A 27,009-nucleotide genomic window follows, 5' to 3' on the forward strand; every position below is an offset into this window, starting at 1 on the left:
TGCCCTGAAGATGTCAGACTCACCAGTCTCCACAGAATTGTGTGAACAAATTCCTTTAAATAAATATACACACATTCAAATACACACATACCATGCACTATTGGATCTGGAAAATCCTGACTGATGAACTTATTTAATGAGAAATCACTCCTCAGCTTAGTTTCAGTTTGCAATTTTCTGACCACTAGTGAAGTTTAAAGTTGTTTATAGAGTTACTTTTTACCATTTTTTTCTTTTTCTGTGATTTTCTGTTAATAACCTTTCCCCATTTTCCACTGGACATTTTGGGTTGGCCTACCAGAAGTTCTTTCCAAGTTTGTATTTTGATTGTTTCTTTCACAAATTGCACATATTTCGCACAATCTCCCCTCTGTCATGAAACATGGTGATCTTGCCGCCTCTGAATTTAAACATTCTGCACCGTCAGTGAGGAAGAATGGCTCTTCCCTCTCAACCACGCTCACGAGCCTCTTTGGAGTTGCCGTTTTCTGTATGTTGATTTCTCCACCATTCAATCCCATCTACTTTCTATCTTTTGAGAACTCTCAAAATTTCTACTTTACCATTTTGTGGTTTTTTGTGGCTGCATCCTTTTGGGGTTTTTTTTGTTTTTTGTTTTTTGTTTTTTGTTTTTTTTTTGAGACAGAGTCTCACTCTGTCACCCAGGCTGGAGTACAGTGGCTTGATCTTGGCTCACTGCAACCTCTGTCTCCCAGGTTGAAGCAAGTCTCCTGCCTCAGTTCCCAAGTAGCTGGGATTACAGGCGCCTGCCACCACGCCCAGTTAATTTTTTGTATTTTTAGTAGAGACGGAGTTTCACCATGTTGGCCAGGCTGTTCTTGAACTCCTGACCTCAGGTGATCTGCCCGCCTTGGCCTCCCAGTGTGCTGGGATTACAGGTGGGAGCCACCGCGCCCGGCCGCATCCTTTTTCTTATACCTTTTCTGCCATTTCAAAAGGACTTAGGAAGGGCAGGAAGGTAAGTATGGGAGCTCAGCTGACTACATCCAATGAAAATCTAAGGCAATCACTTAACAATGGAAGCAGGGCAAGAGTTTTCGAAGTCTCTGGGACTCTGCTGGTTATATTTTTTAAAACCTATTCAAATGTAATAGTAGCACCTAAAACCATACAATTATCCCTAACTTTCCATGAAGAACAAACAGAACAGTAACAGGCTCTTTAAAAAGTGTTAGTAAGTGCCTAATAAGTGGGATATGTACAAAGAAGACTACAAGAATATGCTTTTTGGAAATCAAAAAGTTTACCACAGAGAAGTGGTGATACAATCACTGAAGGAGTCAAAATAATATACAATTAAACAAATTTTTGCTTCTTTTTTATATAAAGTTCTGTTTGGTTTCCATGAAACAGAGTTTCGTTTGATTGAGAAAATACTACTTTTTACACTATGTGTGACTTACAAACAAGAATTAGACATCTATGAAGCCAAAGACACTCCCTCTCTGAACAACATCTTAACACAAAACAATTGGGGACAACATTCACAGATACTTAGGGGCACACAGCAGGTTTCTAAACACTGCCTGGCATGGTGTAAACAGCATTTGTGGGTGAGAATGGAAACAGGCATGAGATTCGCCTCCTGAGTCAGAAATGGATGGCCAATTCCACTTTCCCCATCTCCCAACAAACCCGATGCTTAACAGAATTCTGGGACGGCTGCTATGTTTGCCATTTCCCCACCCCAATCCAGCTAGCTCTTCTCTGTTTTCCTTTGGAGAGATCTTGGGGGGAAGGGAGAGGTACATGAGCCAAGCTGGCCCCAGGACACAGTTTGCAGTGAAAAAAAAAAAATTAAGGACACTTGTTCAACAATTTTTGAGAGTTTCAAGATGGCAACAGCACAGCATTAAACTAAGCAAGGGCCTTTTGAAGACAGGTACACACACTTGAAGCCAGCCCTGGTTAGCCTGCTGGATTCTTGAGAGGAGAGCCACAGTGGGGAAAAAAGGGAAGTTGAGTCACCTCCTGCACACAGCTCTGCAGAGGCGTCCACTCATTCCTGCAATCAGATCCCCAGGACCACCTGGCCTCTGTCCTTTCCTTTCCAAGGCTTGGTTGTCCTGTTCTCTGGCTTTGCCTATAATTCTGTGAGCTCTCACCTCATTCCAAAACTTTCTTTCAATTTTTCTTTTGTTTTTCTTTGCAAGTTCCTGTGACTTGCACTAATTTTACATGGGAAGTCAACAAGTGATTCCCATTTATTGGGCGTATTTTTCTACTAGAACCGGGGGATGAAGCAGTGAACACTCAGTAAGATCCCTGCTTTCATAGGGCCTCCTTAATGTAACACAAAAACAGTTAAGTCAATGAATAAATAAATCATTTTAAACAGTAAAAGATACTAGGAAGAAAATAAACAGGATGATATGACAGAGGGTATCTCAGGAGAGGAGCACTCCTGGCTCAGGGCCTTGGTACCAGCTATTCCCTCTCTGGGAACACCATTCCCAGATGTTCCCTTTGCTCACTCTCTCATCTTACCCAGCTTCCTACTCAACTGTCATCTTATCAAGGTATCTTCCTCTAATAACCCTATTAAAATGGCCCTGGCTCCAATTCCTGCCTCTATTTCGTCTCCCCTGATTCTGCTTTTATTTTATTCATAGTATTTGTCACTACCTGATGCATCACATACTTATTTTTTTACTTATGAATTATCTGACCCCGCCCGACCTGATGGGAACAGTCTATAGCGAAGACGGGTTTCATCTTTGTTCATGGCTGCACCATTGCACTGAGAACAGCACATGGCACTGAGTAGATGCTCAACAAATATTTGTTGAGTAAATAAGTGCAAAAATGAGTGACTAAGAGTGGTCAGAGAAGGCCTCTCTGAGAAAGTAACTTTAAGGCTGAAACCTAATGAGGAGAAGGAGATGGCCATGTGTAGAATGATCCATGCATGCAGAGGAAGCAGCAAGTGTGAAAACACAGCGATGGAAACGTGGTTCTTGTGTTTGCAGGACAGAAAGAAAGACAATGTCGGCATCCATTTCACCCTGACTCGAGGTGAAAAGAGGCTTAAGGACAGCTATGGTAGAACAGGCCACTAGGGCTCAGACCACATGTAGAGGTCTACCCACTGCTGTCCTCTGGGTCCACAGGCGGCCATCTACCACTGTCTCTGGTGGCATTGCCAGAGCCCCCTGGCTGCCCGAGGCTGTGACGGCAGCTGGGTGTGAGGTCAGGGGCCTGTCTGTGGGCAGCAGGTATGGCAGCTGGAGGCTGGCTGGATGCAGAGATGATGAGATGGTAAATGCCTGCCATTCAGGGTGGTGCTGCCAGAACCTCACAGTTCTTAGAGGATGGAAGGTGCTGCTTGAGGATGAGTGAGGCAGATGGGGTTTAGAACATGATGGATCACCAAAGAAACCATAGGCAGAGAGGTACAAGGGAGTGTCTATAGCACATGGTGACGCTTCTGAAACCTCAGGTCCATCCTGTGTTGGTACAAAATAGGGTGTTTTATAGGCAAGAAAGTAGCTGGTATGTGATGATACCATCAACAGGACTGGCTAGTACTAGGCACAGCGCAGACAGTTCCCTCTCCTTCCACCATGACAGATGCCTCTTGTCGGTCATAGCACTCTGCTGTAGCTGAGCCCAGAAACTGACCCCAAACCCCTCACAATGCAGTGTTCCAGGCAGCCACCACTAACTGATTGGAGTTGGCATGCAACATGCATTTACCAGTCCTAACCTACAGGCTGATGCCCAGAAGTCACCAGGGCAGAGTTGCAAGTGCCTCATTGGGAATTTACGAAAAGAGGAGTCTTTCTACCTATAGATCTGCAAACCCAATTTTGCAGCTTTAAGCTTCTTTCTTGAACTATGACAAACCTACAGGAAGGTATACAGATTGTAAGGCCACAGCTTGTGAATCACCACAGAGTGGCCACTCCAATCAAGAAATAGAGTATTACCAACACCTAGGACCTCCCCTTACCCCCTGCCAATCATTTCACCATCTCTCCTCCCAAGGGGAACTACTATCCTGACTTCAAACACCATAAATAAGTTCTGCCTAATTTCAACTTTGTATAAATAAAAGCAGACAGTATGCATTTGTTTGTGTTTGGCTTTTTTCATTCATTATATTTGTAAGAGTCATCCATGTTGCTGAGGGGAGGTACTACTGTTAGAATATATAAGGCCTTGGGCCAGGAGCAATGGCTCACGCCTGTAATCCCAGCACTCTGGGAGGCCAAGGCAGGCAAATCACCTGAGGTCAGGAGTTTGAGACCAGCCTGGTCAACATGGTAAAACCCCAACTCTACTAATACACAAAAATTCGCTGGGCTTGGTGTCGGGCATCTGTAAACCCAGCTATTTGGGAGGCTGGGATGACAGACTTGAAAGAGGCATGAGAATCACTTGAACCCAGGAGGCGGAGATCGCAGTGAGCTGAGTGTGCGCCACTGCACTCCAGCCTGGGTAACAGAGTGAAACTGTGTCTCAAAATATATATATATGTATGGCCTTGGAGGCCAACCTAAGGACCTGAGTCTTTACTTCAAGCAAGATGGAAAGCCAGGGTGTTGTTTGAGCAGTGGCGTGATGCCCTACAATTTATACTTCTAAATGATGGTTCTGACTGAAGTGTGAGAAGAGCTGGTAGACCCATAATGGCAGAAGCAGGGAGACCAGTCAGAAGGCTCCTGCAATAATCCAGTGAGAGTGATGGGGCTTGGACCAGGGGAATGTACAGAGGTGGAGAGAAGTGATCTGTTTCCAGTTGTATTTTGGAGGCAGAACCAAGAGGATTTGCTGGTGGACTGCAGGTTGGTGTGAGAGAGAGGGAGGAGTCAATAATGACTGCAGGATTTGGGGACTGAGTAACTGGGGAATGGAGCTACCATCCTCTGAGATAGAGACAGCTGCAGAAGGGGCATATTGGGGTCAGGGGATCAAAAATTCTGTTTGAGGCCTTTCAAGTTAGAGATGCCTATAGTCATCCTAGTGGAAGCATCATGTAGGCAGTTAGTTGTAGGAACCTGGGATCCAAGACAGACAGGTCAGCACGAAGATGACTTAGCATCAGTCTATAGATGGTATTTAAAGCCACAGAACTTGTGAGATCACAAGGCAGGTAAGAATAGAAAGAAAGGACAACTGCAAGGCTGGCATCTGAGCTGAGCCTAAAGGATGAGCAGGATCCCATAAGTGAAAAAGAAGGAAAAGACAAATGAATGATAATAGCAGTAGTTGGCATTTATTGAACACCTACTCTGCATCAGGCTCTACACTAAGCACTCACGCTATCATCCCATTATCACATTTAGCCCCCACAGCAACTGTACAGAGCAAGAACTATTTACCATCCCCATATTACAGATGAGAACACTGAGACTTGAAAGAGCCAAATTTGTTCAAGTTCTGTAAGTGATAAAGCTGGGCTTGGAATCCAGACAGTCTGGTTCTGAAGTCCTCATGCCTAAATACTATTCTCTACTACCTGTCCATGGACACTCCAGGCAGAGCTAACAAGATATGCAAGTGTATGGAAGTGCAAGTGTAACCCAGATATCCCCACGAAATATCAAAATAAAATGATCAGCCCTCTATCTCACATAAAGACAGGATCTTGCTCACCTTCCTCAACATCCTTAGTGGTTAGCTTTTTCCTAGAACTATGTCTTTGGGAGAAGTAGAGGTTTAGCTCACGTCCACTGCTGGGGCAGCCCAAGCTAGATGTGGCTCTGCTGTTCCCTGACTCTGAACTTAGGCCTCCAATTCTGGATTTCTGATCAGCACACCTTGCTCCTGATCAAAGCTCAGAACCCAAGACTCACCACTCCCCATCTTATGTATATGCCCCATGCACATACCCACCCCCAAAACACTAACACACCACTGCAGCATTCTCCGACTTTTACTAAAAGGAACAATGGTGGGGATAACCTCACAGCACAGAACTAGCAGCCAATTAAAGCTGATTAGGCATCATTATCCCAAAGCACAGATCAAGAGCAAGACTTGACTAACTGGGCCATAAAGTAAAGATCTGCATAGGAAGAAGGAGGGAGGCACCTGCCTCTCACGGAGTCCTAGGCATTGTGGGGAAGGGAAGAAAGAGAAAGAGTAAAAATTAAGAGATGTATTCTAATTTTAGCTCCCCAAGGTTTAGCCCACAGGAGGGAGGAATGCCCCATTTAACACTCACAAACCAGGTAAAACTTATTGCTAATTTTGTATCCACTGCTTGAGTGGTGAGAGGCTCATGAAGACTCAGTCAAATACAGACAAAATGAAGGACCAGGACTGCCATTTTCTCTTCCCATTGGATGCAACACTTCTTATATATACATTTCAGAAACACACTATAGTTTTGTATCTTTCTTTTTCAATTAAAATTTACATTTTTCTGTTGTCATTGAAAATTCTGTATAATAATTTTTATATTTTCAAAATATATCTAGATGTGTCTACTGTAATTTGCATAACTATCACCCTATTTAGGCTTACATTTTCCATTTCACTGTTTAAATCATGAGGTGATCATCTCTTTGCATTCCTGGTTATTTCCTAGAAGTGAAAAAGTTAAAATTAGTGAATACCATTTTCGGTAAGTTCTGCCACATCGTCTTGCAGAAACAAAATACTAAAATTAACAATTACAGCAGCAGTGGATGAATGAACGGATTTCACCAAAACCTTATGATCATTTATTCAACCAATGTTTATCAAGGGTCTATTATGAGCTAGTCATTATTCTACATGTGGGAGATACGGTAATAAATGAGACAGAAAACATCTCTTTTCTCAGGGAGCTTCAATATAGAACGTGTCGCGTAGCAGTAAGTTCTGTGAAAGAAAATAAAACGAGGTAAAGGGATACAGCAGAGGCCTGGCAGCCACCTGGAACAAATCTTACCAGCTGCCTATTTCTGTAAGTAAAGCTTTATTGAAGCACTGCCACAGCCATTCATTTAAGTATTGTCTGAGACTGCTTTCCACTACAATGGTGAAGTTGAGTGGTTGCCATAGAGACCATATGGCCCACAAAGCTCCATGTGTTGGCAGCACCCAGCTTGTTAGAGTAAGACAGGGCCAAAGCATCCTAGGATGCAGTCTTGGTATGTTAGACTAACTGCTGTAACAAATAGACTCCAAAGCGAATGGTGGCTCATACACAACAGGAATTTATTCTTGTTCTCATTACAATAGTGGATATGGGAATAACAAGCAGGATCCAATCTATCTGGGTCTTTCAGGGACCCAGAATTGACAAGGCTTTACTTTCTTCAACACTTGGCTTCAAGGTTATCCTGGGGTTGCCCTCTATTCTGGCCAGCCAGAAGGAACAAAAAACATGGTGTATTTCTATGCAGGAGGCTTTTAGGGGCCCAGTCCAGAAAAGGCTTACGTTAGTTCCACCAACTCTCCATTGGCTAGAACGCTGGCACAGGGTGGCACCTGACTGTATGGGTTACAGGGAAATGAGATCCCTTGCTGCTCAGCACTTCCCAGCATGATGTTTGGAGCAAGCAGGCCATCTCTGTCTCAGAGAGCATACAGCTTCCAATTTTCAACCAGAGTTGGCAATCCACTATGCTTTATTGTGCATTTCTTTGATTAACACTAAAGTTGATATATAAAATGTGTTCTGTCTTGTTTTTCTTTTCTTTTCTTTTCTTTTGTTTTTGAGTCTGAGTTTCATTCTTGGCGCCCAGGCTGGAGTGCAATGGCGTGATCTCGGCTTACTGCAACCTTCACCTCCTGGGTTCAAGCAATTCTCCTGCCTCAGCCTCCTGAGTAGCTGGAATTACAGGTACCTACCACCACACCCAGCTAATTTTTGTATTTTTAGTAGAGATGGTGTTTCACCATGCTGGCCAGGCTGGTCTCAAACTCCTGACCTCAGGTGATCCACCCACGTTGGCCTCCCAAAGTGCTGGGATTACAGGCAATATATAAAATGTTTTAGGGTCAGCCCCAGTCATTCACACCTGTAATCCCAGCCCTTTGGGAGGCAGAGGCAGGAGGATCACTTGCGGCCAAGAGTTCGAAACCATCCTGGGCAACATAGCAAACCCTTACTCCCCCTACTCCCCACTGTCTCTAATAAAAAATGAATAAAGCTTTATAATATATGTATTAGTCATTTATAATTTCTCCTTTCTGAATTTCCCATCTTAGTGTTCTTTGTTCATTGAGATCTCAGAATTTTTTTAATCATTTTTATGAGTGTTTAAATGATTAAAAATTATAATCCTCATTTGTTGTTTTCCTTTTCATTTTTACATAGTTTTTGAAGGGTGGAAAATTTAAAACTTTATGTAATCAATTCCATGTGTTTTTTCTTTGTAATTCCTTCCACTGTTTTCTACTGGGGGATTTTTTTTACCTATTTAGAGATTGAATACATAATCTCTTCCTTGCTGTTTTTTTTTTCTTTCAAGTTTTTTTTAAAGCTTTGCATACACTTTTAAGTGAGGTTCTAAGTTAACTGCTTTTGAAAATAGCCAATTTTCTCAACACCAGTTATTAAACAATTCATGTCTTTGTAATAGATTTGTGATGACTCATTTGCTACATTTTAAGCTATTTAATCTTCTAGAGTGTGCCTCTATTCTTGTCTTAATTCAGTACCGTGAAACCTTAATTGTTACATTTTTATAGTCTTTTCATATTTTCACATCTGGTAAGGTAAGCCCTTCCTATATTACTTCTTGTTTAAATATTTTAAGAGTATTTCTCATGTTTTAATAATTTTTATCTCATTGCAAAAATAATAAATACGAATTTTTATTTCAAAAATACAACATGAAAATAGAAAGTTCTTAGTTAACTTCAGATAATTGTTTAAATTCCTTTTAAATTTCTATTACTATTCTAATTGTGTCCATATGATATCCACAGATTAATTTGGGAAACCGACAACTTCAAAACATAGAAAAAACCCCTCATTGTTGTTTTATGTTTTTCAGGAACACTTTTTGACTTTCTTCATACAGATCCAGTGTATTTCTTGTCAATTTTATTCCTAAGTATGTTATAGTGTAATGGTATTTAAATGTAATATTTTTTAATGTATTTATTATTATTATACTTTAAGTTGTAGGGTACATGTGCATAACGTGCAGGTTTGTTACATATGTATACTTGTGCCATGTTGGTGTGCTGCACCCATCAACTCGTCATTTACATCAGGTATAACTCCCAATGCAATCCCTCCCCTCTCCCCCCTCCCCATGATAGGCCCCGGTGTGTGATGTTCCCCTTCCTGAGTCCAAGTGATCTCATTGTTCAGTTCCCACCTATGAGTGAGAACATGCGGTGTTTGGTTTTCTGTTCTTGTGATAGTTTGCTAAGAATGATGGTTTCCAGCTGCATCCATGTCCCTACAAAGGACACAAACTCATCCTTTTTTATGGCTGCATAGTATTCCATGGTGTATATGTGCCACATTTTCTTAATCCAGTCTGTCACTGATGGACATTTGGGTTGATTCCAAGTCTTTGCTATTGTGAATAGTGCTGCAATAAACATACGTGTGCATGTGTCTTTATAGCAGCATAATTTATAATCCTTTGGGTATATACCCAGTAATGGGATGGCTGGGTCATATGGTACATCTAGTTCTAGATCCTTGAGGAATCGCCATACTGTTTTCCATAATGGTTGAACTAGTTTACAATCCCACCAACAGTGTAAAAGTGTTCCTATTTCTCCACATCCTCTCCAGCACCTGTTGTTTCCTGACTTTTGAATGATCGCCATTCTAACTGGTGTGAGATGGTATCTCATTGTGGTTTTGATTTGCATTTCTCTGATGGCCAGTGATGATGAGCATTTTTTCATGTGTCTCTTGGCTGTATGAATGTCTTCTTTTGAGAAATGTCTGTTCATCATATCCTTTGCCCACTTTTTGATGGGGTTGTTTGTTTTTTTCTTGTAAATTTGTTTGAGTTCTTTGTAGGTTCTGGATATTAGCCCTTTGTCAGATGAGTAGATTGCAAAAATTTTCTCCCATTCTGTAGGTTGCCTGTTCACTCTGATGGTAGTTTCTTTTGCTGTGCAGAAGCTCTTTAGTTTAATTAGATCCCATTTGTCAATTTTGGCTTTTGCTGCTGTTGCTTTTGGTGTTTTAGACATGAAGTCTTTGCCCATGCCTATGTCCTGAATGGTACTACCTAGGTTTTCCTCTAGGATTTTTATGGTATTAGGTCTAACTTAAATGTAATATTTTTTCTATTTTATTTGTACCTGGTGTTTGTTGGCATGTTGAAAAGCTATTAATTTTTACATAGTTATGTTGTAACTGGTCATATAGGTTTTCAATTAATTTTCTTATGCTTCCTAGAGAAATGATCATATTCTCTAGCAAACAAAAATAATGATCTATTTTTGTAAATAAATCTATAGTTCTTTTTGTGCTGCTTTTCAGTTCCTGCTTCACCGCAGCCCCTAGCACAGTGTTGTGTAATCCACAGTCCACAGGGCCCTAGCATCCCATGAATTTGAAAAATGCTGGATCCTTCATCTCCCTCTTGTAGGTTCTCTACTTATATTTGAGTGCTGAGAGCTTTGAAAAGTCATGTGATAAAGAATCCTAGCTAAACTTATTTAGCCTTGCATCACTACTATACATCCACTAATATGCAAAACATCCACCAATATGCTTCAGGACAATGGCAGTCCTGTCTCCAACACCCCCATGCCACAGCCTGTGTCCTCTTATCCTTTCCTAGCCAGACCTTCCACAGCCACCACTGCTTGGAAAACCTGTGTTACTGGATTGAAGTTAGGGTAATTCTGCACAATTTCCTAAACAATGCTGAACAATAGCTGTGATAAAAAGGCATCCTTTGATTCATTGATGTGATGTACAGTACATAGGTATATCTGTTTGTGTTCTCTTTTTTCTCCTGAATAGACTTGCCAGGAGTTTATATAACTTATTGCTTTTTTGAAGAGGCTGCTCTTTGATTTATCAATGCTATAATTTTTGTGGGTTTTAATTCAATAATCACTGTTTTTATATTTATCGTGTTTTCCTCCTACTTTCCTTAAATGTATTTTGCCATCATCTCTTCTAACTTGGGGAGCTAGGTACTTAGTTCATCTATTTTTGTATTTACAACTACATATCAAACTGTATGGAACTTAACCAAATGCCAACATGCTCCCATTATTAGAGAAAAGAAAGGGAGAAAAAAGATTAACTCATTAAATTTCAGGCTCATTGCTTTTCTCACAGAATCTAATACATTAATTAAACTTTATCTCAAAAAGAGCTAACGTAGATAAAAATAGAGAAGTACTGGTTTTTTGAAACAACTTTGAAAAACTAATGAAGTGTGGAGAACTGGAACACCCAGAGTCCCTTCAGCTCCAGGCAAATCAAAGTCATGCAACAAGCATAGGAAGAGCTCAGCCAAACTTCATACCCCATCTTCCCGGGCTCTTTTAAAAGTAAAGGTTGGCTTATATTCAGTTCAAATTTGTCCTACAATTTTGGAGTCTGCTTATTTGGATTCCCTCCAGAGGCCAATCTTGAGGCAAGAATCCCCAAGCAAAGTATTTTATTGGGGAGGCAATCCCAGATAGCACCACTAGGCGAGTAGGGAAGTGAGATGAGGAAGGAAGGAAATGAGTGAAAGGATTATTATCAAGCAAGCTAATACATAAGCAACTGGAGCTTGATTCTGCTGTGCAACTCCAAGACCAGCGTAGAGCGTGTGCCTCAGGGTTGTCCCACCCCCAGGGTGAGCAGCTGGGGTATTCACATACACAGACTCCTGTCAATCAGTGGAGGGCTGCTGAGGGTAGCGGGGAGGCTGGCCTGCAGCTCCCACGGGAAAAGCCCACAGTTTCGGAAATGCAGGCGCTGGCAGTAAGATAGCAACGGAGAGCGATGGGATGGGGAGTGCCCTGGCAGCCGTTACAGGGGCATTGGATGTTCTTGTCTTCAACCAGCCATAAATATCTCACCCAGGCTTGAGAACAGTGCCTGGAGTTACTTATGGGCTGATTTTCTTTCTGAGAGATATAAAAGGGATTTTTTTCTAGGGTTAACCCATGACCTACTGTACTCTCATCATCAGAGACGCATCTTCTGGATGTGCAACAAAGAAGGAGCACAGGTTGTGTCTGACCGTGGTCGCTGTGCAGAGATAGCCAAGCCGCGTGGGAGCCAGGGCTGAGGATGGTAAAGTGAGGAGACGTCAGAGGTCCCTGGGGGTGTTGCTAAAGCGATTCAGACTTTAGGCAGCTGAGATGGACTGGGGAACAGAAAGCACAGAGGAGACAAATTGCACCTTCATGACAATTTTATTGTCTTAATAATTGCTTTCCTCTTCTGGGGAGTCCCCTTGTTACAAGATCCTAAACCGTTGTTAAGAAAAATGTCGTGTCTCCTATGTGTAGTTCTATCTGAATGACCTTGAGTCACTTTCTTCACTGCTGAATAGGAAGGGAAATAAAAACTGCTTCACCAGGAGAGTAGTTGTAACAACTGATTAGATGAAGGGAAAGCCGTGTGATTAATAAGTGCTTGCTAATAAAAGTAAGTCCTCCTCACAAGAATTTGTTCAGCTTAATTAATGGGACAATCTTTTCTCCAAAGCACAACATAAATGCAATATAAATAAAAGGGATTTGACCCTATTTGTCATTGCCAATTTCCCAATAGTGGAGAATAATAAAATCTATGTTCCAGTCAGCTCTTTATGCAGATAAATTCACTCTCTAAAATGACATTTTGAAAATTAAAATTCTTTCTTATCAATATCATGATCTTTTAATAAATGTAGCTTTCTCCCATTCATTAGCTGAGTTTTATAAACTACTTACTACAGCCACAGTACAACAGTCCCCAATAGTACTGGCCTTTATTTTGCTGTATGGAACTCTGAGTAGATACTATGAAAATGCTTTTCCTCTGCAGAAAATATATTACCTAGGTCATTGTCACCTGTCTGCCTTTTTGACAAACGGCTTCCTCAACTAAAACCCTTACATGCTGCCAGGTACAGTGGCTCACGTCTGTAATCCCAGCACTTTGGGAGGCTAAGGCAGGCAGATCTCCTGAGGTCAGGAGTTCGAGACCAGCCTGGCCAAAATGGTGAAACCAGTCTCTACTAAAAATACCAAAAGTAGCCTGGCTTGGTGGCAGGTGCCTGTAATCCCAGCTACCAGAGAGACTGAGGCAGGAGAATCGCTCGAACCCAGGAGGCAGAGGTTGCAGTGAGCTGAGATCATGCCATTGTACTCCAGTCTGGGGGACAAGAGCAAGATTTTGTCTCAAAATAAATAAATAAAACCCTTGCATGCCAATTTGCAATTCTATGTTTTCCTCCCTATTTCTGGTGACAAACAATGGTGTCCGCATAAAACTCCTTCCCTGATTGCAGCTTAAATGTAGAGCCCAGGGAATGACCGTACTAGGCTCAGTGTCTATGCCATTCAGGTCTATGCACATGCCTTGCTTTCTGGCCCTAGAAGTAGCTTATGATCGTGGAGCCAGGTCACTGCTGCTGCCACCAAAGCCACAGGTCGAGAAGCCCCATGCACAGAGCAGACTAAGAAAGATTGCTGCACCTGCAAACCTGTCAACTTCTGGTGACGTAGCCAGGGGTACACCCCTAGAGTGACTTTGATCACTGGGAGACCAAGTGGGGTTGGAGCTGGGAGAGAACTTCTTTTCCCTTTCTTCCCCAGGTAGACTATTTGGAAGGTGTATTATAAAACCACACAATTAGCTGCACTTACAACTCTGAGAACAGCTCAATAACGTACCTCCTTGTATTTCTTTTCTTTTTTTCTCTTTTCTGTATGTTATGTGGTAAAATGCATATAATACTTCCTTGTATTTCTTTTCTTTTTTTCTCTTTTCTGTATATTATGTGGTAAAATGCATATAATACTGTATAAATACATATAAAATACATACAGTTAAGTGGCATAAAATTTGTCATCTTAACCATTTCTAAATGTTCACAATATATTAGTGCCATCTACGCACACATCATTGTCCAACAGATCGCTAGGACTTCTTCATCTTGCCAGGACTGAAACCCTGTACCCACTGAACAGCAACTCATCTATCCCCCTCCCTATAGTTCCTGGCAACCACCATTCTGCTTTCTGTTTCCACTTCTGTTTGACTACTTTAGATACCTCAAATAAGTGGAATCATGCTGTATCTATTTGTCTTTGTGATTGGCTTATTTCACTTAGCCAGCGTCCTTAATATTCTCAAGGGTTCATCTGTGGTTTTGCCTATCACATAATTTTCTTCTTTTTTAAGGCTGAGTAGTATTCCATCATATATATACACCACATTTTCTTTATTCATTCTTCCATCAATGAACATATAGGCTGCTTCCATCTCTTGGCTGTTGTGAATAATGCTGCAATGAACATGGGTATGCAAATATCTCTTTGCGATCCTGTTTTCAATTCCTTTGGATGTGAACCCACACCTCCTTATATTTGCACTGTTTCTTTCCCCACCTCACTTCCTTTTTCCCTACCTCACTTCCTTTTTCCCTCACTCCTGTTGCCTGGGGCCTCTGCCAGTGATGTGCTGGTGAAGTTTAATATCTGGCTCTCAAGTATAGTTCCAATGTAAATGTTAGCTGATATTTTCATTTAAATTAATAAGTAAGATGAAAGGGAAAGTACAAAGACATATGTCTGAACTTTGCTCGTCATGGCATGAGCAATTTCTTTGTTGCATTGGACAATAGTTTTCACATTCTGGAAGAATATTTCAATTTTATGTAGTATTCTCAATATAATGGCTCCAAACATGACATGCTTTTAAGTTTAATTTGTATTATTAACATTTTCTTCTTCACTTTCTTAACTCCATACAATCGACAAGACAAATGGAGCCCAGATTTGTAGCTTTTGCCTCTATCTGTGATGTACAGTACTCCCAAAATGTCTGATTTCAACCTAAAACATAATGTTATTGGAAGTGGAGTTGCTCTGATAACACATTTTTTCGTATTTCCATAATAAATGTAAATAACCTCAAAAGCATAGATAATAGGAAACTATAGTCAAATAATTAGGAAGTGGTGAGTTTTGGGTATTTATTGCTTTTGTTTTTAATACAATGTCTTCTAATTTTATATTTGTGTAATTTAATTTTTAATAATGGCTGTGTTCAACAACAATCTCTAAAAATTAAATGATCAGCTTTTGTGAGACAGTTCAAGCTGGCTCCAGCACACCACTGGTTTGCATTCCTAAACAAAATATTAAGCCATAAGCTTTTCTTCTCCAGTTTTATTGAGGTAAAATTAACAAATAAAAATTACATGTAGGCTAGGTGCAGGGGTTCATGCCTGTAATCCCAATACATTGGGAGGCCAAGGTGGGAGGATCACTTGAGGCCCGGAATTTGAGACCAGACTGTGCAATATAGTGAGACTTCGTCTCTACAAAAAATTTAAAAATGAGCCAGTTGGTGGTGGGTGTCTGTAGTCCCAGCTACTCAGAAGGCTGAGGCGGGAGGATCACTGAGCCCAGGAGGTCAAGGCTGCAGTGAGTCATGATCATACCACTGCTCTCCAGCATAGCTGGCAATAGAGCAAGACCCTGCTTCAAAAAATAAATACATAAAACTGTATATATTTAAGATATACAATGTGATGCTTTGATATGTATATACATTGTAGAATGATTACCACCACTATCATGCTAATTAACATATACATTACCTTAGTTATTATTGTGTGTGACAACATTTAAGATTACTCTTTCAGCAAACTTCAAGAACACAATACAGCATCAGTTACTAGAGTCACTGTACTGTGCATTAGACCTCCAGAACTATTCATTCTGCCTAACTAAAACTTTGTACCCTTGACCAACATCTCTGCATTTCTCCCAACTCCCAGCCCCTGGAAACCACCATTCTACTCTTTGCTTCTATAAGTTTGACTTTTTTAGACTCTACCTATCCATGAGATCATGCAGCATTTGTCTTTCTGTGCTTGGCTTATTTAACTTAGCTTAATGTCCTCCAGGTTCATTCATATTGTCACAAATGGCAGAATTGTCTTCCTTTTTAAGGCTGAATAATATTCCACTGTAGGTATACATGTACAATTTCTTTATCCATTCATCCATTGATGGACACTTAGGCTGATTTCACTTCTTGGTTATTGTGAGGAGTGCTGCAATAAATATGGAAGCACAGATATCTCATTGAGATAATAATTTCATTTCCTTTGAAATACCATAGAAGTGGGATTGCTGGATCATATGGTATTATACGTTTAAATTTTGAGGCACTTCCATACTGTTTTTCATAATAGCTGTACTAATTTGCTTTGCCACCAACTGTGTACAAGGGTTCCCTTTTCTCCACATTCTCATCAAGACTTGTTGTCTTTTGTCTTTTTGATAACAGCCATTCTAACATGTTTGAGGTGATATCCTATTGTCATTTCAATTTGCGTTTCTCTGATGCTTAGTGATATTGAGCACCTTTTCATATAACTGTTGGCCACTTTTATGTTTTCTTTGGAAAAATGTTTATTCAGGTCCTTTGCCCATTATTAATCAGGCTGTTTCTTTGCTATTGAATTGTGTATGTTCCTTAAGTATTTTTGATATTAACCACTTATCAGATGCATGGCTTACAAATATCTTCTCCCATTCATAGGTTGTCTCTTCACTTAGTTGATTGTTTCATTTCCTGTACAGAAGAAGCTTTTTAGTTTGAAGTAATCCCATTTGGATGTAATCACATCTAAAAAATCATTTCTAAGACCAATGTCAAGAAGTCCTACTTTTTTTCTACTAGTTTTACAGTTTCGGGTCTTATATTTAAGTCTTAATCCATTTTGAGTTGAATTTTGTAAATGGTATGAGATAAGGGTCCACTTTCATTCTTCTGCCTGGGGATATCCAGTTTTCCCAAAACTATTTATTGAAGAAACTATCCTTTCCCCATGTGTGTTCCTGACACCTTTGTCAAAGATCAATTAATCATAATCATGAGAGTTTTATTTCTGGGTTTGACTTTCTGTTCTGTTCCATTGACTTATGCATCTGTTTTTGTGCTGGTACCATGCTTTCTTGATTACTATAGCTTTGTTCTATATTTTGAAATCAAGTAGTGTGATGTCTCCAGTTTTGTTCTTTACGTTCAAGATTGCTTTCGCTATTCTCGATTTTTTTGTGGCTCCATACAGACTTTAGTATTGTTTTTCTATTTCTGTGAAAAATGTCATTAGAATTTTGATAGGGGTTGCATTAAATCTATAGATTTATTGCTTTGGGTAATATAGACACTTTAACAATATAAATTCTTCCAATTCATGAACATAGGATATTTTTCCATTTATTTGTGACTTCTTGGATTTCTTCCATCTGTTCTTTATAGTTTTCAGTGTATAGAGCTTTCACCTGCTTGGTTAAATTTATCCTAATTATTTTTTATGCTCTTATAAATGGAATCATTTTCTTAATTTCTTTTAAGGGCTAGTTCCTTGTTAGAGTATAGAAACTAATGAATAGTTCACATATAACTATTAATTTTGCATATGTTAATTTTGTATTCTGCCACTTTACTTAATTTGTTTATTAGTTCTAGTAGCTTGGGGGTAGAGCTTTTTTGGGGTTTTCTATTTATAAGATCATGCCATCTGCAAGCAGAGAAAATTTGAGTTTTTCTTTTCCAATTTGGGTGCCTTTTATTTCTTTTTCTTGCCTAATTGCTCTGGTTAAGACTTCAATACTATGTTAAAGAAGATGTGACCAAAGTGGGCATCATTGTCTTTTTCCTGATCTTAGAGGAAAGGCTTTCAACTTTTCACTGTTGCGTATGGTATTAGCTGTGGGATTGTCATATACGGCCTTTATTAAGTTGAGGCACATTTCTTCTATGTCTCCTTTATTGAAAGTTTTTATATCATAAAAGGATCCTGAATTTTGTCAAATGTTTTTGCTGTCTCTATTTAGATGATTATATGATTTTTATCCTTCATTTTGTTTATATAGTGTATCACATGTATTAATTTGCCTATGTTAAACCATTCTTACATGCTTGGAATAAATCCCACCTGTTCATAGTGTAAGATCCTTTTAAGGTGTTGCTGAATTCAGTTTATTAGTTACACCATAAACTTTTGCGTTGGGTTCTGCTTTCTAGGCAAATAGACTATGAGAAATACCCTCAAAACAATTGTGAAACACTTTATTCTTTCTTATTAGTTTAGCCTTTTCTTCCCCCATTTATCTACCTACTATAAAGGAAAAGAGAGAGAAAAAGAAAAAAAAAAAAAAAAAAAAAAAACCACAGCACTCAACAGTAGCCAAAAACCTCATAGTCCTCCTCAAATATTTTATTCTTTATAAAGCCCCTGGAACCTTTATACCATTCTGAGGCAAAGAAGGGCTGAAGGAGAAAGCCCTACAGTACAATTCCCCTCTCATCCAACAGGATGGGGACTCAGAGTTGGTTTTATTTTATTTATATTTACAAGGTTGGGCCTTTGTTCACAGAGCACAACCCCCTCCTGGTCTGTCCCTGCTTCCATCACTTAACCCCATAACAAATAGGGAGGGTGGCAGGGGACTATCAGAGGACCATAAAGAAGGAATGCCAAAATTAGGAGTCTGTGTCCCCTCCCATTTGGAAATGTTGGCCCCTGGGCTTTCGTCGCATGATCAAATCATCTCCATTGGAAATCTTGTTGACCCCTTGAAGGTGCAACCCGTTTGTGAGCAGTGCAAGATTCCACACTCTCACATTTTTATCACAAAATATCTCTAGGATGTCCATGTGAGTTCCCCAATCCCGGCCCTCAGAAGATGATGAGATGAGGAGCAAATTATGTAAATTTCAGAGAATGCCACATTCTCCAAAGCCCTCCTGCCTGTCACTGCCCAGACTGCCACTGCATGCCCTTGCCACCCGTTGCTAATTGCCTGCTCCTGTACTTGCATTTCAGAAGGTGACCTGTTGCTCACTCAGCAACTCCAGACCAACTTCAGACTGGGAAAGCCAGGACACATTTCTCCTATCAGGTGGACTAAATCACACTTTCTTCAATCACATCTGAAACCTTTCCAATTTAATTTTTTCTTGGGTACTCTCTGTCAGCCCTAGGGTACTATATAGTTTCCTTATATCTTATAGTGATTCTTTTTTTTTTTTTTTTTTTTATTGTGTTGCCCAGGATGGAGTGCAGTGGCATGATACGATCTCAGCTCACTGCCTCCCATGTTCAAGCAATTCTCCCCTCTCAGCCTCCCCAGTAGCTGGGACAACAGGTGTGCACCTCCCAGCTAATTTTTGTATTTTTAGTAGAGACAGAGTTTCACCATGTTGGCCAGGCTGGTCTCAAACTCCTGACCTCAAGTGATCAACCCACCTCAGCCTGCCAAATTGCTGGGATTACAGGTGCAAGTCACCATGCCCAGTCTCTTTTTATCATATTTAATAATTCTCATATTAAGCTTCTGTTTAAGCTAGTGTGTTTTACATCACTTGATTTGATCTAGACTGCTACAACTAAGAACAACTTCACTAACATTCCTTCCTAAGAACTGGGGAGGGCTGGGGACTCAGGCCACCCCTGAGAGGTGGGTCAGGAGGAAATTCCAGTTCTGCAGGCAGCAGCAGATCCTGAAGGCACCCTCTCTAGCCAGCACCTATTTTTAACACGGAGCTGCTGCCACATCACAACCTTTTCAGGTGCATTCAGCTTGCTAGGTGGTATGAACATAGCTGCAGAGCCCAGTGCCCCATTCTTAATTCCACACTATTTCTCTTCCATTCCCACACAAAAATCCTGTATCCCTTAAAGCTCACACCACAGGTTTTCATGTCCCTCTGGATGTGAGGCAACGAGATCATCTTCTGACATCTCTCACCCACTGAGCATCCAGAGTTGCCCAGCTGATCTGACCGATTACTTTGGCAAACCTTTCTTCTTTCACCTCTCTGAGTACATCCTTTCTTGGCCCTTGATTTGCAACATTTCCCACATCCCAATACAGAAAAGTGGTTAAGGGTGTGGGCTCTCCAACCTATGTGTGTGGTTCGAGCCCCACGTCTCACTAGTTCTGTGACTTTGGATGTGCTACTTCACTTCTCTCTGCCTCAGTGCCTTCACACATGTAGTGGGTATGAAATAGTAGCACCTATATCATGGGATTGGTAGAGGAGTTAATGCATTTAAAGTACTTTGATTTCCTGGCCCATAAGTGCCCAGTAAGTTTATCTAACATTGTGATTCATTTTATAATCATCTTCATGGGTGGCTTTGTTTTGTTTCGTTTTGTTTTGTTTTGTTTTGTCTTGTCTTGTTTTGTTTTGTTTGAGATGGAGTCTGGCTCTGTCACCCAGGCTCGAGTGCAGTGGCATGATATTAGCTCACTGCAACCTCTGCCTCCTAGGTTCAAGCAATTCTCCTGCCTCAGCATCCAGAGTAGCTGGGATTACAGGCATGCACCACCACGCCCGGCTAATTTTTTTTATTTTTAGTGCAGACAGGGTTTCACCATGCTGGCCAGGTTGGTCTTGAACTCCTGACCTCAGGAGATCCACCCTCCTCAGCCTCCCAAAGTGCTAGGATTACAGGCGTGAGCCACCATACCCAGCCTTCATGGGCGGTTTTATCATTCATATAGGTGAACCATTCCACACATCAGCCTTACAGTTTGACTATCTTAGCCCTATAGATTCCCCTACTCCACTCTGATTAGACTGTCATAACAAAATACCACAGATTGAGTGACTTAGACAACAGACACTTATTTGCCCACAGCTCTGGAGGCTAGAAGTCCATGATCAAGATGCCAACCAATTTGGTTTCTGGTGAAGGCTCTTCCTGGCTTATAGCTGGCCATCTTCTCTCTTTGTCTTTGTATGGCCTTTCCTTTGTGCACATGGGGGGAGAGAGAGGGCTCTTGAGTGTCTCTTTCTCTATAAGAACTTTATGTTTCCAGGCCAGGCGCGGTGGCTCATGCCTGTAATCCCAGCACTCTGGGAGGCCGAGGCGGGCGGATCACGAGGTCAGGAGATCGAGACCATCTGGCTAACAGGGTGAAACCGATCTCTACTAGAAATACAAAAAAATTAGCCGAGCATGGTGGCGGGCGCCTGTAGTCCCAGCTACTGGGAAGGCTGAGGCAGGAGAATCGCTTGAACCCAGGAAGCGGAGCTTGCAGTAAGCCGAGATTGCACCACTGCACTCCAGCCTGGGCAACAGAGTTAGACTCTGTCTCAAAAAAAAAAAAAAAAAAAAAAAAGAACTTTATGTTCCATTTCTCTCTGTCATCACCTCCTCAGTTCCTTACTCTGCTCACTGTTTTCCCCTCTTACATTGGACCCCATAATCGACACCCCATGAACCCCTGGTTAGGCATTTTAGGATACCTATTGCATCACCTCTTCTGGGCATCCCCAAGAAATGTGTGTTTGAGAATCTTCAGATGGGCTTCACAACCACATCCTGTTCCCCAACTGCTGAAATGATGCCCAACAGGATGTCACCCATTTGGGAAGGAGGACCTCTAGAATACGCAGAGATGGGCAGCAATCCTGGATCCATTGGATACTGCGATAGTTCATCCCTCAATCCCCTGCCAGGAGAGCAGCACAAGAAAAACAGCTGAGGAGAGAACTTGCCCTCACCATCTCATGTTGCCAACGAGTAGAATGGGCTGTCTAATCCCTGCTACTTCTTAATTGTCCTGCTTCTGGACAAATTCCTAATCATGCTAAGTGTTTATCTGCCTTCTTTCCACCTCCTATTCACCCTCAATCAACTTCTTTCAACCTCAGTTTCCCCATATGTAAAAATTCAAAAAGAGACATCGCTCAGGAGAAAAATAAAAATTGTATTAGATAATACGTATATAAATAATCCCTGAAACATAATAGCCCCTTAATGCTAGTTCTTGCCCCATTTATTAACCGTTTGCATTTTATGTATTTATTTTAGGTATTATAAGGGACATATAATAACTTTACATTGGTGGATATAAAAAGAAAAAATTACCAATAATTCTACCACCTTAACACATCTATTTCCCGTTTTATGTATCTTTGATTACATGAGCAGACATTTTTAGGTCACTACAGTTAAGTGTGCCTAAAATTTTACATCATTACATTCCCATGTTGCTATCATCTCTGTAATTAAAATTTTCCTGACTTCATAATATTTGATCAAGAGAATGCAATATGAGTTAATCATCCTTCTATCATTGAGTGGTTAGTTGGTTCCAATGTTTTCCTGTGATAGAATGGGCTTGCAGTTAACAATTTTGTGTTTATTACTTTTTTCCCCTTATTTGGGATTGTTTCCTTCTGACTTACTCCTGGAAGTAAAATCTCTGTGTCACATACTATAAATATTTTTTGAGCTCCTGGTGCATTTGGCCTAGTTGCCTCCCAAAGCATTTCCAACAGTGTCCACTGCCACCAGTAGTGACCGAGAGGGAGTAGTGGCATTTTTTTTTTTTTGAGATAGAGTCTTGCTGTGTCACCCAGGAGGGAGTGCAGTGGTGCGATCTCAGCTCACTGCAACCTCTGCCTCCCAGGTTCAAGTGATTCTCCTGCCTCAGCCTCCCAAGTAGCTGGGACTACAGGCACCCGCCACCATGCTCGGCTAATTTTTTTTTTTTTTTTTTTTTTTTTTAGTAGAGACGGGGTTTCACCCTGTTAGCCGGGATGGTCTCTATCTCCTGGCCTCGTGATTTGCCCGCCTCGGCCTCTCAAAGTGCTGGGATTACAGGCGTGAGCCACCACGCTCGGCCAGTAGTGGCATTTTAAAAAGGACATTTGTTATTCTCCAGGTGTATGTGCCTAGTTATCTAAAGAATTTAAAACCAAGAATGGGGCCGGGCGCAGTGGCTCAAGCCTGTAATCCCAGCACTTTGGGAGGCTGAGACGGGTGGATCACGAGGTCAGGAGATCGAGACCATCCTGACTAACATGGTGAAACCCCGTCTCTACTAGAAATACAAAAAAATTAGCCGGGCGCGGTGGCGGGCGCCTGTAGTCCCAGCTTCTAGGGAGGCTGAGGCAGGAGAATGGCGTGAACCCGGGAGGCGGAGCTTGCAGTGAGCCGAGATTGTGCCACTGCACTCCAGCATGGGCGACAGAGCCAGACTCCGTCTTAAAAAAAAAAAAAACAAGAATGGTCAACTCCCTCAGCCTACTTGACCTGAAGAGGAAGGCAGTGAGCGTATAGCTTTATTTTCATGTACTATTTTTTCTAAAATAATTGCTCTCCAGAGATAGACCATCCCTTGCCTCTCTTGGTTGTTACAGCTTCCTTTTCCATGCCAATCCTGAATTCTCATCATATCCAGCCAGGCACAGGCTCTCTCATTAATCATGTAAACAGGACAGCTGTGGACAGTATTTCAATCTCATGGATGCTTCTGCTGCTCATAACACAGTTTTATTTTTGCTGGACTAAATTCCAGAGGAAGAGAGACATGAACAAGGGAGCAGGTGAACAAGGCCTCCTCACTCAATAACACCTTAGTGGGATCCCCAGGATCCAGGAACAGACCCTTACCGTTGCAAGTCCCAAAAGTCAATTTTGCCTGATCTCCAGCACTAGGGGAAAGCCACAAAAAAAAAAAAGGATTTGCCCAAACCAAATCCAAGGAAAGTGGTGATTTTTTTTGTTAATGATTAGAGCATTGGGATAATGTATAAATTTGAGACATTGTGTTCCAAAAAGAACCTGAGCAAGGGAAACAGTTCATAACTGGGTCAATCAATCTGAAGAGATGGAGAGAAACAGGAGTTCTTGATTTGGTAAACTGGTAAGACAGAGAGCCAGGGAGCTAAAGATTGAGGAGTAGAAACATGAGTAGATGGAAAAGGGAGGAGCTTGCATAATAGGGAGTAGAGTGCCATGGTCTCGATCTCCTGACCTCGTGATCCGCCAGCCTCAGCCTCCCAAAGTGCTGGGATTACAGGTGTGAGCCCCTGTGCCTGGCCAGTAGTGGCATTTTAAAAAGGACATTTGTTATTCTTCAGGCGTATGTGCCTAGTTATCTAAAGAATTTAGATGGTCGTGTTGACCCCAGTGCTAAGGGTGCAAGGACACGATGGGGTTAGAAGGTTCAGTGAGAGGAACATTCAGGGTGAAGATGGAGAGGGGATTTGTACAGCAGCAGCTTCCCTCTAGTGCCCAGGCAGTGTGCTACCTCTGGCTTAGACTGCAGGTCATCAGAGGTGGATGCAGATGTGCAGGGTTTGAGCTGAGGTCTCACTGGGATTCAGACCAGGAGCCCCAGCCTGAAACCAGAGTCCCTGGGAAAACATGGAAGCCAAAGAGCTCCAGCTGCAGCTGGTGAGGATGGGGTGGAACAGGGGCAGGTGTGCAACCGGGCAGTGTGGCCCCTTCCAAAGCCACCACACCCCCAACACAGGGTGTGGCTGCATGCCTGTGTGCCTATGTGAAGATGAGGGAGCATGATCATGACGTTTTGGTAAGCTATTGTTCCAGAGGAGTTCTGGAATATTCATGGATATACCATCCCTTGGTTGCCTGAGCCTGGCCTGAACTCGGGGGCAGAGGTCAAAGCAGGCAGTGTCTTAAGTGTCAGAGGAAGAGCACCACACTCAGTGACCCGAGGGGCCACACTTTGGTTGGGACCCAGGTAACGCATATAGGTGTGAGCCTTGCACACCAATACACAGAGCCACCCACTCTGGCCTCAGACAGGCACCTACTAAAGTCCCCCGGGGAGGCCTGGAATCTCCTTGATTGGTTCTGGGGTGCTTACGTGTCCCAGTTCTATAGTTGCAGGCAGGAGGTTTGTGAGGAATTTCCCAGAAACAAGTTGCCTTGCTCTCTCTTTCTAGGATGGAGCATCTGCCTGTTGGTTTGGCCTGCCTGAAACTCAGCAGATGGCGCACAGTTCCCAGCTGGTGAGCACTCCAGTGGGAATTGGACAGAGGAAGCTAATCAGCCGGGAAGAAGTGGATGGCGTTAAATAGGATAATTTGCTTTGAAGCACCCAAGTCACCCATAATGCAATCATTCCCCTCCTCATAGTGAAAGTCAAAACAGCAGAGATTTTCTTAGCTATTCCCAGTCCTCAGGGGCTTCTTCATATGCAGGAGCTTAGCTTGTAAGGTGGATTTCTTTTCTTTTAGGAAATGTTGAGGTTGTGGAGAAGGCATATCTGTCAACTGAAGTATTTACTCATTAGACATCTCTGCCATACCCCAGACACTGAGACAGTTTATCAGTTTAAGTGCATTTGGTTACGAGTAACAAACTCTCTGGCTAACACGGCTTAAATGATGAAGACGTTTAATTATCTCACAGAACCCAAAGTCTAGACATAGTGACAGAATTGTTACAGCAGCTCAACCATGGCAGCAGGAGCCCAAGATCTTCCCATCTCTCCCCTCTGCTCCTCTCAGTAAGTAAGCCATGTATCCCAATGGCTGTCACAGCCCCAAGCATCACAACCTTATACAACCTCCAAAGGAGGGAGAAAAGGATCAGACACAAGAGTTTCCACTCACATGGACTTCTCTTTTCACCAAGGAATTAGATCTTTCCAGAAGCCCTCAAAAGACGAGGGTTGGATCACATGGCCATCTATACATCAATCACTGGCAAAGGAGGATAGGATTACTTCATTGGCTTAGACCACTGTGGTTCATTCCTTGAAGATGGCACAATACCCTAAGAACAGGACTGAGATTCAGTCATTAAAGAGGAGGTAGAGGCCTGGTGTAGTGACTCATGCCTGTAATCCCAGCACTTTGGGAGGCCGAGGAGGGAGGATCATCTGAAGTCAGGAGTTTGAGACCATTCTGGCCAATATAGTGAAACATCCTCTCCACTAAATACAAAAATTAGCTGGGCACTGTGGTGCATGCCTGTAATCCTAGCTACTCGGGTGGCTGAGGCAGGAGAATTGCTTGAACCCAGAAGGCAGAGGTTGCAGTGAGCTGAGATGGCGCCATTGTACTCCAGCCTGGGCAACAGAGTGAGACTCCATCTCAAAAAACAAAAAAGAAGAGGAGGTAGAAATAGCTGGTGGGAGGCTACCCCTAGTGTTTGCCACAGCCAGGCATGAGAGAGATAGTGATGAATAAGATAGACATTGTCTCTGCCCTCATGGAGCTTACAGTTCAGTGAATAAGACAGACAGGAAACAACCCTCAAATATGTGATCTAAAATTGCTCTTATCACTATGAATGAAAAGCTGGGGTTTATGAAACAAAATCTCATTGAGATTAGAAGGTAAGGTAGCCTCCTTCGCTCATTACATTCATCTTTCATTGTGGCCGCAGGGTGGTTTCCTAAGCCACCTGTTTCAGACCAGGTCCTCCAGTTTGAATCTGGGGTGGCAGGCAGAATAATGCCCCCTGCCCAAGACGTGCATTCCCTAGTTCCTAGAACCTGTGGAACGTTACCTTAAATTGCAAAAGGGACTTTGCATATGTAATGAAGTTAAGGATCTTGAGATGGGGAGGTGGTCCTGGATTATCTGGGTGGGCCCAATGTAATCACACAGTCCTTATGAGAGAGGTAGGAGGGTCAAAGGGAGAAATGTTATGGTAGAAGCAGAGGTCAGAGTGATGCAGCCTCAAGCCAAGGACTGTGGGCAGCATCTAGAAGCTGCAAAAGGCCAAGGAACAGATTCTCTCCTGTAACCTCCACAAGGAACACATTTCTGCTGACACCTTAATTTTAGCCCCATAAGATACATTTTAGACATCTGAGGCCCAAAACTGTAAGATAATAAATCGGTATGGTGTCAAGCCGTTAAGTTTGTAGTAATTTGTTACAGCAGCAACTAAAAACAGGGTTACATCCAGTGAGTCCTAGTTCAAACTCATAACATCTGTGTGCACCTATGCATACCTGCAGATGAAAACCACAGGGAACTTGGGGGAGGAGCAATGTCAATCATTCTGAACAACTTTAATCTAACAATAGGTGACATAAAATGAGTTGCTGCAATATTTTTATGAATCCTTCCTGTTCCTCCCTCTTAAGGGACACATTGGGGAG

At 41.9% G+C, this 27,009-nt stretch overlaps 1 protein-coding gene across 1 annotated transcript in view; it reads right to left on the minus strand.

Annotated features, from left to right (window-relative positions):
* Window positions 1-6,374: 6,374 nt before the first annotated feature.
* POLE4 (DNA polymerase epsilon 4, accessory subunit) overlaps window positions 6,375-27,009 on the minus strand; it is a 60,760-nt gene continuing 40,125 nt past the window's right edge. The window contains exon 4 of the mRNA XM_050754327.1: window positions 6,375-6,552. Coding sequence (XP_050610284.1) covers window positions 6,515-6,552 — 38 coding nt within the window. The 3' untranslated portion in view covers window positions 6,375-6,514. The remainder of the gene's footprint in view (window positions 6,553-27,009) is intronic.

This window comes from Macaca thibetana, chromosome 13 (genome assembly GCF_024542745.1).
Source record: "Macaca thibetana thibetana isolate TM-01 chromosome 13, ASM2454274v1, whole genome shotgun sequence".
Classification (NCBI taxonomy): Eukaryota; Metazoa; Chordata; class Mammalia; order Primates; family Cercopithecidae; genus Macaca; species Macaca thibetana.